Source organism: Acinonyx jubatus, chromosome E1, assembly GCF_027475565.1.
Source record: "Acinonyx jubatus isolate Ajub_Pintada_27869175 chromosome E1, VMU_Ajub_asm_v1.0, whole genome shotgun sequence".
Lineage (NCBI taxonomy): Eukaryota > Metazoa > Chordata > Mammalia > Carnivora > Felidae > Acinonyx > Acinonyx jubatus.
Genome location: NC_069397.1, coordinates 29531671 through 29547660, shown reverse-complemented (window position 1 = coordinate 29547660; position 15990 = coordinate 29531671). Strand labels below are relative to the sequence as shown.

The 15990-nt window shown below is 41.2% G+C and overlaps 1 protein-coding gene and 1 long non-coding RNA gene across 7 annotated transcripts in view; one reads left to right on the top strand and one right to left on the bottom strand.

Moving 5' to 3' along the window:
• The window catches only part of ANKFN1 (ankyrin repeat and fibronectin type III domain containing 1), a 459993-nt gene that overhangs the window by 371034 nt on the left and 72969 nt on the right, over positions 1-15990 (top strand). For all 5 annotated transcript variants that reach the window (XM_053211570.1, XM_053211568.1, XM_053211569.1 and 2 more), the window contains 2 exons: positions 12782-12879; positions 15200-15290. In XM_053211570.1, coding sequence (XP_053067545.1) covers positions 12782-12879; positions 15200-15290 — 189 coding nt within the window. The remainder of the gene's footprint in view (positions 1-12781; positions 12880-15199; positions 15291-15990) is intronic.
• Positions 1-15990, bottom strand: part of LOC113592640 (uncharacterized) — a 59760-nt gene that overhangs the window by 4972 nt on the left and 38798 nt on the right. The window contains exon 6 of one of the 2 annotated variants that reach the window (XR_008293964.1): positions 8186-9398. This is a non-coding gene — a long non-coding RNA (uncharacterized LOC113592640). The remainder of the gene's footprint in view (positions 1-8185; positions 9399-15990) is intronic. The other variant, XR_003412560.2, reaches the window with a different exon arrangement.

Genomic DNA, 15990 nt, shown 5'->3' with positions numbered 1-15990 from the left:
GCCACCACGGCCACATGTAGCTGACATGAAAATACAGAACACCTTCATGAGACTCACGGTCGCCCAGTATCCATACAATCCCCTGTTCCCTTCCCCCCAACCCTCTCTCCCTCTTGAAACCACAACAAGGAAATCACAGTACTAGAGACAACATGGGCCCTTGGGGAAAAGGGACAGAGGCGCCAACCAGGACCCCCTGCCTTCAGTTCCCTTAGTAGAAGTCAAATATTGCAAATACTTTCTGCAAGCTTTTCATAGTTGCTGCTTTCTCTAGCTTAAAAGATCTTAATATGGCTGTTAGTCCATTTATCACTTTCTCCTCATATGGGCTTGGCAAGCAGACAAAATAGACAGGAGTTCAAATCCAGACTCTGCATGGATAGGCTCTGTGGCTTTTGGCTAATTGTTTATTTAGTAAAGCACAGTTCCCCAATAAATATTAATAGATGTCTTCCCAGAATCCTCCAAAGATCCCTAAACCTTAGCTTCCTATAAACCATTATCTGTTTTTGTTTAATTCAGGATTTTCCTTTTATCTTTTTTTTTGTAACATTTTACACATACATATTTTAAAAGGTAATCTACTATCTTTAAAAAAAAAATGACTAGACCAATTTTCTTAGGAAAAACTGCCAACTCCACCCTTTGCCAGTGGTTCTTTCCCATAATCAGAAAACACCTAGCCTAGCTTCCGCATCAATTGGAAACACCCTTCACTGGGACACTTGATGTACCCATAGCCACAGTTCTCTGAGGAATATGCTGAAATTCATGGCCCCTCCTTAAAATGTGCTCTCAAACAGTGGAGTGTAGATGAGGTGAAAAAGACACTGTACACATTTTTTTGTTTCTTGGGGTCTTGCTGACAGCAGGTGTTTTCTCACTTTGTCCCAGGAGGAAGAGAAAGTGACTGGCATTTTATCTGGTCAGTAGCTATTTTTGGAACTATTACTCCATACAAGGCACAATATTGGCCACTGTGGGGGATGCAGAAATGAGTCAGACACTGTATCTTCCCTGAAGAACTCATAGGGAAGATAAAATGTTCGTTTTGCACACTTTTTGGAATGCCTGCAATGTGCATATCCTCTTGTAGGCCCTGGAGATACAGTGAGGAAAAACAGACCAAGCTCATGTAGTTCATATTTTCTTGGGTAAGCAAGTAAATTAACAAATAGCTTCAGATTGTGATAAATGCTAAAAACAAAAGAATAGAGGATAATGTATTGGAGTGAGGTGCAGGATGACCTTGGTAGAAATGACTTGGGAAGTCAGAGACAGAAAGTGCCCATGAAGGAAGATGGGTAGAATAACAGGAAATGGAGTTTCAGAGAAGTGGACAGGAGTCAGACATGACTCTTTGTAGACTAGGGGTCTGTAAACTCATCCTACCAAGTGTCAGACAGTAAGTAAACATGTTTGGCTTTGTGGGCCATGTGGTCTGTATTACAACTATTCAATTCCGCCATTGAGACAACATGCAAAATTATGACTGGGGTTGTGTTCCAATAAACTTTTAGTTATGGACGCCGAGATTGGAATTTCACATAATTTTCACATGTTACAAAATATTTTTTTTCCTCAGTGTAGAGACCATTCTTAGCTCACAGTCTGGACAAAAACAGGCGGTAGGCTGGATTTTTGTACAGTTTGCCCCCGTTGTACACCCCCGTTGTACAGTACGTTAAGGAGTTTGGATTTTATTCCAAGGGTACCTATGAGATTTCAATGAAGGAAAGTATTATGATATGGTCTATGCTCTGAAGAGATCGTTCTGGCTTCTGTGGACTGGTGAGGGGTATGTGCACAGGCAGAAAGACCAGTTGAGCTCTGAAACTGTCACAGAGTACCAATGTGAAACAGCGGTGATGTGGACAAGAGTAACAAGCATGGAATTAAAAGAAATTAAAAGGAGGCTGATTTGAAATGCACTGTGCAGGTAGAGTTGAAAACACAAGTGCCTGAATCATTATAATACAAAGTAGACAGGACTCAAGCCAGGGAGAATGACAGATACAATTACTGTCAGAAACCAGAGACAGTGAGCTGGTGTTGAAGGAGCCTGAGCCTCCCTCACATGGGTAGGTCTTTGACAAGAGGGGATGGGAGAGACATCAGGCTGGAAAGATGGTCTGACTGGTGATGGGGAAGGAACTCTGTTCTGAGGTACACTTGATCTCTCCAAACCTCCCATCCTCATCTGCAAACTCATTAAACTGTAAGCTTCTTGAGGCCAGGGACCATGTTATTTGCCTTTCCATATCCCTACAACCTAGCTGGTCAATAATCTTAACATCGATTCAGTAAGTCTTTTCTGACCTACTCTATGCTATGGCATATGCTAGCAACATATATATACACATAGTTAATGTCCTCGCAGAGCTTATAGGACTAAAGAGAACTGAACTAATAATGCTACACAGGGACACTATCCGGTGGTCCAAGAGATGCAACGGGGACTTTGTGTTATCTTGGGACCAGAGAAGGCTTATGAGCAGGAGTGACATTTACATTGATTGCTGAGGGAAAAGGAAGGGATATTTAGTGAAATGAAAGTCAGAAAGAAGGAGGAAGAACATTTCTGGCAAAATGAACAGTGTGTGTGAGAGGAAGAAGCCTGACATGTCGAAGATCTAAAAATCAGAGAGAAGAGAACAAGTGGGCGCAGTGGACCGTGGCTAGTGGGTGGAGAAGGCCAGGTCATCCAGGGCCCAGGCTCAAGAGGAAGTTGTAGGGGCATTTTGGGTTCACACAGCCTGGCCTTTAATTCCCAGCTCTGCCACTTGTCAGATCGGTAGAAAGACTGAACGAGTGCCTTAGTCCATCTTGGAGGACTGTTGTAAGAAATAAATGAGATTTTCTGTATGAGAATCCAGTAGATCTTCATTAAGTGATAGTCTTCCTCCCTTGGCTCACAGGACAAATGCAGGGAGTAGTGCAAACTCAGAAATAAGTTAAATGCCTGGTGAAGGAGTCCTTATCTTGTAGTTTGCAGGGAACCCAATGGAACAACGAGGACTGTCTCCTATAGAAGCCAGACCAGCTCCATCTGAGACTCCACTCCATACTTCTATGACAGAGGGTGGGGTGGGTGTCCAGAGATCAGTAGGGCAGGGTCCTGCCTTCAAGGGTTTAATTATGTAAAGTTATAAAGAGGAGCGTGGGGTGTGAAATGGGTGCAGTAGGATGAACGAACAGCCAAACAGTGCCGTCCTCCCAATGAAAGCTCCTTGTCTGGTCGGAGAGTTGGACTGTTGTTGTTTTTGCCCCTGTGGCTGCTTATTTTAATTCCATGAGGACCCAAAAGGATTCAGAAATCTGGAAATTGGCCACATATCTTGGATCTTGTGTGTAGAAGTCAGACAGCTGCCACTACGTTTCTCTGCTTTGTGCCCTTTGGAAACATAAAGCAGCTTGCCAGACCTCTCTCCCTGCAGGCAAGAAGGGCATCTCTCTGCTGGGAATAAAACAAAACAGAATCTCAGCATCCCAGGAAGCTCAGCCAGGAGAAGGCCCTTCCCCTGTGGAAGAGGCATCACATTCTGCCTATTCTCAGAGTCCCAGCCTTCAGCTCTCTGCCACTTGGTTTTGAGTCCCTGCTATTGTTCAGCTACATCCACTGCAGCCTTTGAAAAGCCTATACTTGTTAATAAAATCATTATCTGGACACTATTAAAAGGACTCGAAAACAAGCTGTTTTTGAAAAAATCTGTCTGGACATCCTATAACTCAAGGATATAGCAGTGTTGCAGGGAAAAAGGAAAAGCCAAAAGTATCTGAATTAATGACCTGTGTGACTATTTTCAGTCCAGAGTGTATTAAAAGTGCCCATACAGGGGCGCCTGGGTGGCTCAGTTGGTTAAGTGTCTGACTTTGGTTCAGGTCATGATCTCACAGTTTGTGAGTTCGAGCCCCACGTTGGGCTCTGTGCTGACAGCTTAGAGCCTGGAGCCTGCTTCGAATTCTGTGTCTCCCTCTCCCTCTGCTCCTCCCCCACTCATGCTCTGTCTCTCTCTCTCCTTCAAAAATAAATAAAAACATTAAAAAAAAGTGCCCATACATATAGCCCAGATAATCATGAAATAAAATATAATATCAATGTATAATAGAATATAATGAAGAATATAATAATTATGAAGCCCAGATAATCCAGGTTAGGAACAGAGCTCTTTCACGCCATCAGGAGTACTGGACTGGTACATCTTGTCGTACCCACAATCGATATGTAGGTTTCTTCTGGGCAGCCCCTGACACTGTCCCCCCTGGTTGCAGTCAAGTCCATGGATGCCCCCTGCAGGCTGTGTGCTCCACCAGTTTCTGGGCCACCCTGGCTTGGGCTGGAAGAACTGGTGCAGGAAGCCTGGGCACCTGTACTGCCCAGTGCCTGGGGCCTGACCACTGGGCAGACCTCCCCAGTGGTGACTGCTTGGTAACTGAACTTTTGCCCCAGATTCCCTCACTGTACCACTCCTGCCTCCTAAAGGAGTTTATATACCTCATTCTTGCCTCCTGGTAACAGAATGTTACCTAAATTATGCCTGAGAAATCTATCTCCCCCCGACATTCTACCCTGGTGGTCAGGATACATCCACCCTTAGAGTCTATCTAAGCAATCACCTAGCATTTATTCACTGGTATGATGGTAAGTGTTTAACAACTGGCTCTCTGGGGGGAAAAGTGTGTGTGTGTGTGTATGTGTGTGTGTGTGTGTGTGTGTGTATACCTTCACATAAGTCTATTGTAAGTTTTACTGATAGGATATGTAGCACACAATTTAAAATCATAATAATAAAATATACAACACTCTTTTTTGTAAATTTCTTCTAGCCTGTTGATTCACCTAAAATGCTTTTTGTTTGTTTTTATCAAACTCTTGAGTCTGTAAGCCAACCTGTAGCTGTAATTAATGGATGAGTATAGTTGCCATTTAAGTGTTGGTTGATATATTCGTGTACTTTAAGGAAGCAAAACAAGATGAAACAACGCAGGCTTATCGTGGGACATCACTTGTTGATCAGTGGCATAAGCAACTTCTTTGTCAAATCAAGTAATAGTTTTTGAGTACTGGAAGGATATTTCCTCAGGTTTTTTGTGCTATTCACAATGAAACAGCCATAGAGATTTTAACCTGCATTATTAACATTTTCTTCATCGCTTTAAGTCTAGACTAGTGATCAGCAAATTTCTCCTGTAAAGGGCCAGAGAGTAACTATATTAGGCTTTGTGGGCCACATATGGTCTCTGTCACATACTCTTCCGTGTGTGTGTGTTGGGGGGTGGGGGGGTGGAGTGGGTTTTACAATTCTTTAAAAACATAAAAACTAAAACCCTCCTTAGCTCCTGGGCCACACAAAACCAGACTGAGGCTGGATTTAGCTCACGGAACTGTAGTTTGCCAATACCTGATCTAAACAGTTCACAGAAGAAAAAAATCAAGACCTGACTTCCGATTTTTATGGTGTAACTATTCCCACCATGGCCACTTCCAAGCTGCCAACACAATATCATGAAAATGACTGGGAAGCGATGTGCCCTGGTGCACCATCATACATGTTTCCACTGTTCAGGTGCAAGAGATATCAGTAACCTCGGGAGCATAAATAACAGCAAAGTGCAGTAAAACAGGGAGTAACAAGTTTTAAATACTTACTGTCTTTGTCTTTAATTTATTTAACTTTAACTTTGTATGATTTAATTTTTAATGATGGCTGTGTTTAACCACTAGCTCATAAAACTCCTGAGATCTCAACAGTCCATTCTCACAAGCTATGTGGCTCAACCCCGGCGCCCTGCTGTGTTTATCCCATGCACACACGGTTGAGGACCAAGCCCTGACTTGCCCCGGCTCCCTGTTTGAGCCGCCTCTCAAAGCCACCTTATCACACCACCCCACCTTAGATGCACCACGATGGGTGGATTCTGCACCCTGATAAATCTGTGACCTTCCCAACTCTTAAATGTTCTGGGAAAACCAGGAGGTGAATATGCCAAGGAAAGACAGCCTATAAATGAAAAGATAAAAGTGATTTCTACACGAGCTGGGGCTTGAGGGTTACTTAGGCTTCCAGTAACCCTAATGGTGCCACTGATTCAGACTTTCTGAGCCCAAAACTGCAGAAATTACTGAGAGAAGTTTTGTTTGGAGGCATGCCTGGTGAAGTGTCCAAAGAAGTACATGAAAGGTGAAGTTCTCTGAAAAGGTGAAGGCTGGCACCTAGGTCATCTGGAAGACTGGGATTCATTCAACAGGCACTTTGTGCTAGGCTTGGAAAAAGAGAGAAAGCTACTTGCGATAGTAAGAATCACACAAATGATAACACCTTTCATTTAGAAAGCCAAGGGGATCAAGAGAAAGAATACAATTAGATAATAGCCATAATCGGGTGAACTATTAGGAGGGAAATAAGGACGCAGGTGGATTGGACTGTGGTTACTTGTACTTTTCAAAACCCTGAATTTTAGACATCCCTGCTTCTGGTCTGTATCCGTGTGCTGCTCTGTCATATAGCAGGCAAAACTATGACTGTACACAACGTAGACAGATAGGGACATATCATTTTTGTGGTTGCAGAATCTGACCATAAGTAAATGAAATAGCCCTCTGATTCCAACTTTGCTTTTAATCTTCTAGAAGTAGTGGGTGCAAGAAGGCTTTACTACTGTCAAAAAAAAAAAAAAAAAAAAAAAAAAGGCTTTTGCCCTTAATTTAAATCATTGTTTTTCTAGGGAAATTTAATTTGGGGGAAAAAAATGTTTTTCTAATTAACTGGAAGACTGTGTGCTGTGCAAACAATAAAGATTCTTGTTTGAAAGTAATGCATGCCCCCACTCCTAGGACTACCAAGGGAATTTAAAATAAAAAACGCGAGCAGCTCTGACCTCGTATTCTGCCAGAGCTAAACAGAATTCCCAGATCCAGAGTTTTCACGTCAGTTCCCAATTTCAAACCCACAAGTGTTGAGTGGGTTCATGCCTCGGCAAGACACATCTTCTCATCTCTAGAAACAACTGTATTTGATCTCTTCCTGGTTTCTCGGCACATCCCTCACTCCCTTTTTCTTTCTCTTGTGCTATGGTTGGCCTCAAAGGTTAGAAACTGCACAATTGGATGAACCGGGGAGGATTTCATAATGTTCTGGTGATGGGCTGGGCAGTCTAGCCAAATTCCGTTCATTAGCTAAGGCGCCGGGGTGAGTGTGGCCAGTAAGAATGCCGTTTTGGTTCCACTGAAGTGCTGATAGGGAACAGGAAATAAACTTTTATTTTTTTGGTTCCTGAGCAGCAGTATGGACAAGTGAAGAGTCTGGGATGCTGGGAATCTGGAGGCCAGGAATTAATCTCCAACCCAACCACTTACTGGGCAGCTCAAGCAACTTCTGTTCTCTTTCTGTTTTTTTCTATTATTCTGACACTGTTTTCTTATTCTTTATGTACTGGCATCAGATTTCTGTCTACCTTAGACTTTAAACATTCCAAAGTCAGGAATCAAGGAATCAATTCACTCACCGTTTACTGAGCCACCTATGCTGTGCTAGGTGCCATGACAGGCGCTTCGTAAACTGGTATTAATTCAACATGGTCCCTGCCCTCAAAGAAAGTACAGACTACAGAGGAGGCAGATCTCTTAGAAAATAAACACAAAACAAACAAAGCAAGTGGAAGTGTGAGAGACATATTAAAGTTACTATGGCAAAATGGCAAAGGAGCTTCCGTTGGAAAGCCATGGGAAGCTGTGGAAAGGAAGGGACTTTGAACCGCTCCTGTTTGAATAAAGGGGAAGACAATTTGGGGGAAGAGGAGAGCATACCAGAAGAGAAAAAAAACATAAAGACAATCAGTCTGAGGTCAAGTGACATATGGCTAAAGTGAAGGGTTCCAGCAGGGCCTGGGCATGAAGCAGGAGTAGAACCCACCAGTATACTCCTCCTGGCGTGAGCGCAGGACAACAGCTCTGGGCTTTCAGGGGTTTCAGACTTGAGGGAGACTCTTGGACAACAGCAGGTTTTAGATGTTTTATCAACTAAATAGAAATTTACTAGACATTGCTGTAATGTTATCTCCTTATGCCTTGATTTTTGCATAGTGTCCACCCTCTCAAGAAACTGGCCTGAAAACTTAAAAAGTGTTACCGGCTAAAACAGGGTGGATTATTCACATAGTTCACACCAAGAGGCTGGAAACTTACCTGAGCTTTAGATTTGGTCCTCTTTGTGCATCCTAATGCTTCCAGTCATGAATTTTCTACTCTTGCATTGATTCTGTGACTTTTCTCCTTACATTATAGGCTTCAGGTGACAAGGCCAGACCTTCAGGAGCTCTTTTCCTTCTTAACCTTTCAGGCTGCATTTTATGTAGCTGCCATCCAGTAAATAGAGGTGTTCAGCTAGAACTCTCCTTCCAAAATGACTCTACATTTCTAAAACTTAGATAAAAATATTTGTTAAAATAATAAAGCATCATATTTAAAATATTCATAGCTATTTGATACAAATATAGTGAATCACAGTTTGAGCCAGAGCCAAATTTTCAGACGTACTAACACCTTGGTTTGGTCTGGTACCTTTCTTGCTAATGTTCAACTGCTATGAGCCATTGCATGATTAAACCCTGCTTCTGTTTCCCAGACCTAAGTAGAAACAGTTGCCCTGATCTTTATCTTATAATTATAAGTCTTATACAGTTTTAAACTTCATATACATGGCTCCAGCCCTTCAGGGATTTAGAACAGGCTTATAAGTGATTTTCTTGTGGCTTTAATATTAAGTCTTTAAACTACCTACACATAACTTTCCAGAGAGACCATGCTAAGTTGCCTTCCTAGAATTCCCAGTGGGCTCTCAAAGTGATTCCTGCTGACTCTGTTTCCCTCCCTCATTTTTTAAGTGACCAGAAGCTCCTTTCCTTTATGTCAAAAGAGTCCACCAAACCAATGAAGTACATAGAGGAAAAAGACTGTTGGTTGCCCTCGGAATAGATTGTCCATTCCAATATGGAGGATTTTTTTCCTTCCATGTGAATCTTCTCTTTCATGTTCCAAGATCTAATTAGACTTAAATGCTTACAAGTTTGTTTTTTTTTTTTTTTAACGTTTATTTATTATTGAGAGACAGAGAGAGACAGAGCATGAGCAGGGGAGGGGCAGAGAGAGGAGGAGACACAGAATCCGAAGCAGGCTCCAGGCTCTGAGCTGTCAGCACAGAGCCCGACGTGGGGCTGGACCTCACAAACCACGAGATCATGACCTGAGGCGAAGTCGGACGCTCAACCGACTGAGCCAGCCAGGCGCCCCAATGCTTAAAACTTTCTATTAACTCCCAAAGCTGCACCACATCTCCTTACAAGGCTGCTTCTCCTTGTATTTTGTTTTGTTTCTCAAGAAGCCAGGTCTTCTTTTCCACCTGAAACATTTTATAAAATATATTTCAATAGAACATGAACAGTTATTATTCAAAAATAAATCATTTCTTCCAAAATTTTAAAGATTGTATCTTTGAACAACTTCTCATTAACCACTTGCCAGATCATCTGGTGGCAATCCCACTAATCCTTAGCTCTTCTTTTAGGAAGTCTCCCTGAATCCTTAGCCTGGAAGCGGAAACCCTTGATTCTCATCCTTCCACTTGGAGTTCCCCACATCAGTCAATGATGCATGTCTCAGTGGCAACCAAAGAAATTTCTGTTTCCAGAATTTTCCTGTGTTCCTTGCTTTTTCTAGATATCCTTCCACATTTGTTACTGATTTTCATTTTGTTTTGTTTGTGATAATTTCCTCAATGATTTCCTTTTTTTTTTCCTTTGGCTAGTTATATGCAACATTATTCTCTGATTACAAACCCTCTCCAAGTTGACTTTCAGAGACTTGGCTTCTTCAAGAGCTAGTAGCTCATAAGCATAATGAAACATTTTGGAAAAAATACATATATATATATATGTATTTTATATAATATATAATGTATATTTTAAATTATATCTTCTAGAATATCTATTTGTAAGGAAGTATAGGCCTGATTTGAGATTTAACATCCAATCTTAATCATTTGATTCTAATTACATTTACAACATGCCTAAGAGTTTCAAAGGGCAAAGAACTAAAGAGTGAAAAAATTCACAGGAAGAAAAATATCTCCATGTTGGAAAAACCAGTCTATTCTGTGTGTGTGTGTGTGTGTGTGTGTGTGTGTGTGTGTGTATGTGTGTATGCATGCATACAATCAAACTGTATATATTTGATTTGTAAAATATTTAGGAAGCACCTTCTATCCACCAAAAACACAAATCCATGTACTAAAGAGGAAAAAGAGAAAGCTATTTCTCCTATTCTCCTATCCTCAAACCTATCACAATCTAACAAGAAAAAGAGATACATAAAATTAAGCATAATATGTGTGTAGTAAATCTTGTTTTTATATGAATAGAGGGCTTCGGGAACACAGGAACAGGTGTATTTAATTGATTATTCCTGAGGAATTTTGAGTTAACTTTGCTAAATATTTTTTTAAGTTATTTATTTTGAGAGAGAGAGAGAGATACAGAGAGAGAGAGAATCCTAAGCAGACTCTGCACTGTCAGTGCTCAGCACTGAGCCTGACGTGGGGCTCAAACCCATGAAACGTGAGATCATGACCTGAGCCAAAATCAAGAGCTAGACATGGCCCCAACTTTGCCAGCTCTTAAAAGGATGAGTAGAGTTTCACCAAGCAGTGGTTGGAAGGTGAGCAAAAGACACCGAGGCAGAAAAGTACACAGAATAATCAGGTAACGGGAACTTACAGAGCAAGGACTTCACTGTGAGACGTGGCAGAAAGTGAAGACAGGAGAGTATGGCTGGGACCAGATCATGAAGGTCCTTGAATGCCCTGTTAACATTTCATTTTATTTTGAAAGCAACTGGACACTGTAAAAAGATGAATGAAATCATGAGATCTGAATTTTTAAACTATAATTCAGGCTGTTGTATGAGAATTGTACATAAGAGTGAGAATATGAACAGAAAAATCAATTAAGAGAGTTAATCAGTTAATCAGGGGTATACCTCCTTCTAAAAAAATGAATTGCAGAGTTGATGTGCATGATTATAAAGTCCTGTTCTAGAATAGTTTCAGTGTGCAGGGGAGAGGGAGACTTACGAGAAACATTTTAAAGCAGAACCTACTGCATTTAGTAATCAACTGGTTGTGAGGAATTAGGGAAAGAGAGGAGGCAAGGATGCTCTGAGATTTGGGGTTGGGTGATTGGGTGTGTGACAATGCCATGAGCTACAACTGAGAAAACAAGAGGAGACACCTGTTTTGCAAAGAGAGGTACTAGTGGGCACTCATGTGGAGACCTGCAAGAGGAAGTCCGAGTCCAGAGAGAGGCCGGACCTAGAGTTACAGTTTTGAGAGCCATCATTGGAGCCATAACAGTGAAAAGGGTCACTGCTTGGGACAAGCGTGCAAAGTGAGAAAAGAGCCAAAACCACGCCTCCAAGGAACATTACAGCAAAGGAAGAGGGAAAAGAGGAACCAAGGAGAGCCCAGAAAGAGGGGTCAGGAGGTAGGAAGAAAGGGTGCAACCAAAACGGAGGGGAAGAAGGCTGAAAAAACTAAGGGAGGCCAGAGTGGCAGGATTTCCCAGAAGAGGCTGCTGCAGATAATTAAAGCACTAGGAAGTTTAGGAAAGCAATTTCTAGAGAGTGAGGAGAACAAGGCAGATTCCTAGGAACATACAGAGACAGAGCCGGGGGTACAGGGGCAGCAGCCCTAAAGCACAGGGATTGTGTGACTCGAGAAGCAGCAGGCTTTAGGGATAGTTCAGCTTAATTTTGAAGTACTTAAGTGTCACAGAGAATGTAATTTAAATCTTAAAACCGATAGCTTGTCATTATGAGGTTTAAAACATGCAGGCCTTGTCTTCCCTGTGACTTAAGCTCCTCCTTCATTCAGGACTGCCTTAAATCCTGCCATGGGTAAGCTGTCACTTTTTACTCTACTTTTTACTGATGAGGCACAATTGATCTTTCCTGACCATGGTTTTTTGAACCCGTGGAAAATGCTATGATATGAAAGAAAATGGTCTCTGGGTAAGATGGGGTGTTAGAATTTGGGTGTTAGCTTTAACTGTGAATGAATACCCATTCTGGGGATGTCAGGTTGAGGGGGAGCACTGAAGAGGTCAGCCACAAACCCCAAATCCTCAGGCTGAAGAGAAGCCAATGAAAAAGCCTGGAGGACAGGACCAGAGAGGAGAAGGAGAGCCTGGGGAACAGTGTGTGAGACACTAAAGGAAGAGAATGCTTCCAGAAGAAGGTGTCAAATGACCCAGCAGGAAATGAAAGGAGGCTTCTTTGTTTGGGATGAGAACGTCCCTGGGACCTTGAAATAGCACTTTCAGGAGATTGCTGAAGCCCAGATCAGATATGGGCAGCGAACAGAAGGCAATGTCCTAGTGTACCCTTCACTTCTTAGCAATAAATAACTTACCTTCTACCTACACTGAACTGTTATGTATAATGTGCCTGAGGATGCATGTGTCTATGTACATGTATACACAGATACATACACATATGCACACTTAAAGGTGTATTAATCACTGCTGAATGGTTAATTGTCTTCCTCTCTTGTTTTAAAAAATAATTGAGACTTGGAAACCGAATTGCTGTCCCGAGGCAAATTGTTAGATGTGCAAATACAGGGAAAAGAGGATAAATGTACCGTTTTTGAGAGGGACTTTTGCTAGAGTTTCTGTGATGTTTCTTGATATGTGAGTGGATTTCACTCTCTTTTTCTTTCTCTTCTTCCAGTGGAATGGAGCATGTCTAAAGACTTTCGTCCTTTGGCTGGAGAGATCATCATGGAAAACTTGCAGACCCTGAGATGCACAATCACAGGACTGACAACGGTAAATGCCAAATCCTCCCATTAGGCTTCCCATTCCCCTGCTCCTGATGTTTGTGCTGGGATTCGGGTAGCAAATGCCTACTCTGGAAGCGACAGCCAACACCCAGCCCTCTGGCAACAACTGCCACTCGTTAAGTGTGATATGTCTGCTATCCATAATCTGAACTCCACAAAGGACTGAGCAGACAGCATGAACCACTTTGTAAGCTGCCATGTTCTACAGAGATCAGAAAAAGACTGGCCTCATGCAAGCCTTGAAGGCTGCTGCTTTCTGGATCACAGTCTAATCTTTAGGGGGGATCAAAGGCTCGGAGAGATCCAATTTTGACTCCCTGTCTGATGGTAAAAATAACAGCCTCCTCTAACCCTCACCCCCATAGCCTTGGTTGAGATCAGTCATCTATTGGAGTCATACAATTTCCTGAGAGAAATCCTTTTCCCTTGATTAAAAAAAAAAAAAAAATCTGTCTAAATCTGCTTTCACAGAAAAGAAACTATATATGGTGGCACTACATTTCTAAGTAACCTGAACCAATTTAAACTGTGAATGAAAAACTGGAACAAGCTGAGCTTATTTGTTTAATCAATCTAAACTCAAATGTTAATTATTTATACAACTATACACCATAGGAGCATATGAAATGCAAAAAATAAAAACACCTGGCACATCAGTTCATACTGAAACAAACCCTGTATCTCCTCAAGTAATTAAAATGCAAACAAAACTGAATCATCAGAATATTTTTTAGTAAAGTTTTTAAAGTATACTTATCAAACCTGTCGGGGTTTTTTTGTTTTGTTTTGTTTTTTGTTTTTATTTTTTTACTCCAATTAGAATCCTTAATTATCTTAGGACCTTTCTATGCAAGAGGTAGGGGGAGAATTTTCTTGGTCTTGTTGTTTTTCAAAAAGATCAGTCCTTTAAACCAGTTATGTGTAAAGTGTACTCCTGAAACCCAGCATGAAAAAGCTGCATTAGGTTGCATCTCTTCAAGTTTGAACCAGCTATTCTAACAGAATTCTTGGTGGTTGGGTCACCACCACAGAATCTTGACTTTTAGTCCTAATCACACGTCTACACCAGGGGCCAAAACTGTGGATTACCAGAACAAACAAACCCCTGAGTGGGTGGCCCCCAGAGATGCTATCGGCAGAAGACTGATTCCCAACCCTATAGCTCACATGATGGAAAAGGGCCAGAAGAGAACCCTAGGGAATTTCCTTTGCTTAAAAGAAAAAGTGATATTGTGATAAAAATGGAAAACTCTCTACAGAGAGTTTCTCTAATATTTGAACTAATTTTTATAGGGATTAAGTTTTTCCACTTGGTCGTCCAATGAGAGCAATTCAGACACTATCCTAATCACATAAAAGCCTAGAAGTAGATTTACACTTCTGCGGAATCTCTATAACCTTGAAGTACGTAGAAACCTATTTTTAATGTTAAAAAAAATTAACTTTATAATATGGTAAGGCCAACTTTATTAAAATTTCTAGCAAAGGCTCTACGAAGATGTGGGGTTTTTTTTGTTTTGTTTTTTGGTTTTTGGGTTGTGTTTTTTGTTTTTTTACTTCAAACATTATTTTACAATTTTTGCAAGGGATGTTTTATCAAATGCTGGCTTCAAAAATGCCTCTTTGGGTTCACTGGGTAAAGAAAAAAAACTCAAAGGAAAAATGTAAAACTATACAAAACATCTGAAGTTTACAAGTAAACAAAACAACTCCTAAATTTTTAGTGTCATAAGACATTAAAGAATATAACCATTGTTTTAATAATGGTTTTAAACTTGAAGTAAAATCAAAGAAGCAAAGCATTATTTAATATGGCATAAAATGTAGAAACAATCTTAATGTTCATTGGTAGGGGACTGGTTACATAAATGACAATATTTGCCCACAGTGAAGTACTTACTATGCAGCCCCTAAATGAATGAACCACATCTCTGATGTACTATTATGAAAATACGTGCATTGTAACTTCTTAATTTTAAAAGCAAGTCAATCAGCTAATAAAAATGATGGTGACTGCCTCTGGGGAGGGGAAAATAAAGAGAGGTGCGGAATTGCTGTTTTTGGTAAAACTTGACTTTTAATAATTAGTGTATAATTTGGGGGGGGAAGCTCATAGAAACTGAGAGCACCCCAAAATGTTTATCATTACACATAAATAAATGTGATAGTCAATAAAATCTAGAAAGCTAACGTATGGCTAGTGGATTTCCCAAGGGATCAAGTTGTTCATTGGACACAGGACTCTAGACTAAAGTGATTCAGTAAAATTCCTAATGCATCATTCTCTCTATTTCGATACTTTTCAGGGCCAACAGTATTTTGTTCAAGTCTCGGCTTATAACATGAAGGGATGGGGACCTGCTCAGACCACGACTCCGGCATGTGCCTCGCCTTCCAGTAGGTGGTGGCTGTGAACTCTCTCAAGCCTGGCAACAGGCTCCAACTCCCCCTCCATCCATCCTCCGGACACCACTGCCTTTCCCTCTCCCCACTGCTGGGGACTAACAAAACCTCCTCAGAGTAGCCTCTGGGCCACATAATGAAGGATTCCTCTGCAGAAATGTTCCCTTGGGAGGCAACTCGGTGCAATGAGAGGAGAGGGAATTTGGAACCGGCAAGACCAAATTCAGTACCCATGATACATTTTATTAGCCGCGTGGCCTTCAAAAGTTCCTTAACCTCTCCAAATCTGTAGGAGCCCAATCTGACCTTTCCCAAGACTTTCGTGGGGATGTGGGGAATGACAGCAGAGGGAGTGGCCAGCCCATTCTAGCTCTCCTCTCCTCCTCACTCCCTCACCCATATCCAATTGATAAGAGAATGAGATATTCTTCTGACACAATGTCAGAAAAAGAATCTTTCTTAGTAACAGGCACTCTGCTACCCTCTGCTACAAATATATAATATTTATAGTGGGAGCTGAAAACCCCAACAAAAGCCACTTCTAGTTATTTAAAGATTAGTAACTTATGTCTGGTATATTTGGTAACTCTCTATTAACCAGAAGAAGCATCTCTAAATATATCATATGATAGATTTTTCTGTATAATGAGCCTATTGCTCTGAACTGTGTTTTCATTTTTTAAAAAATCTCCAT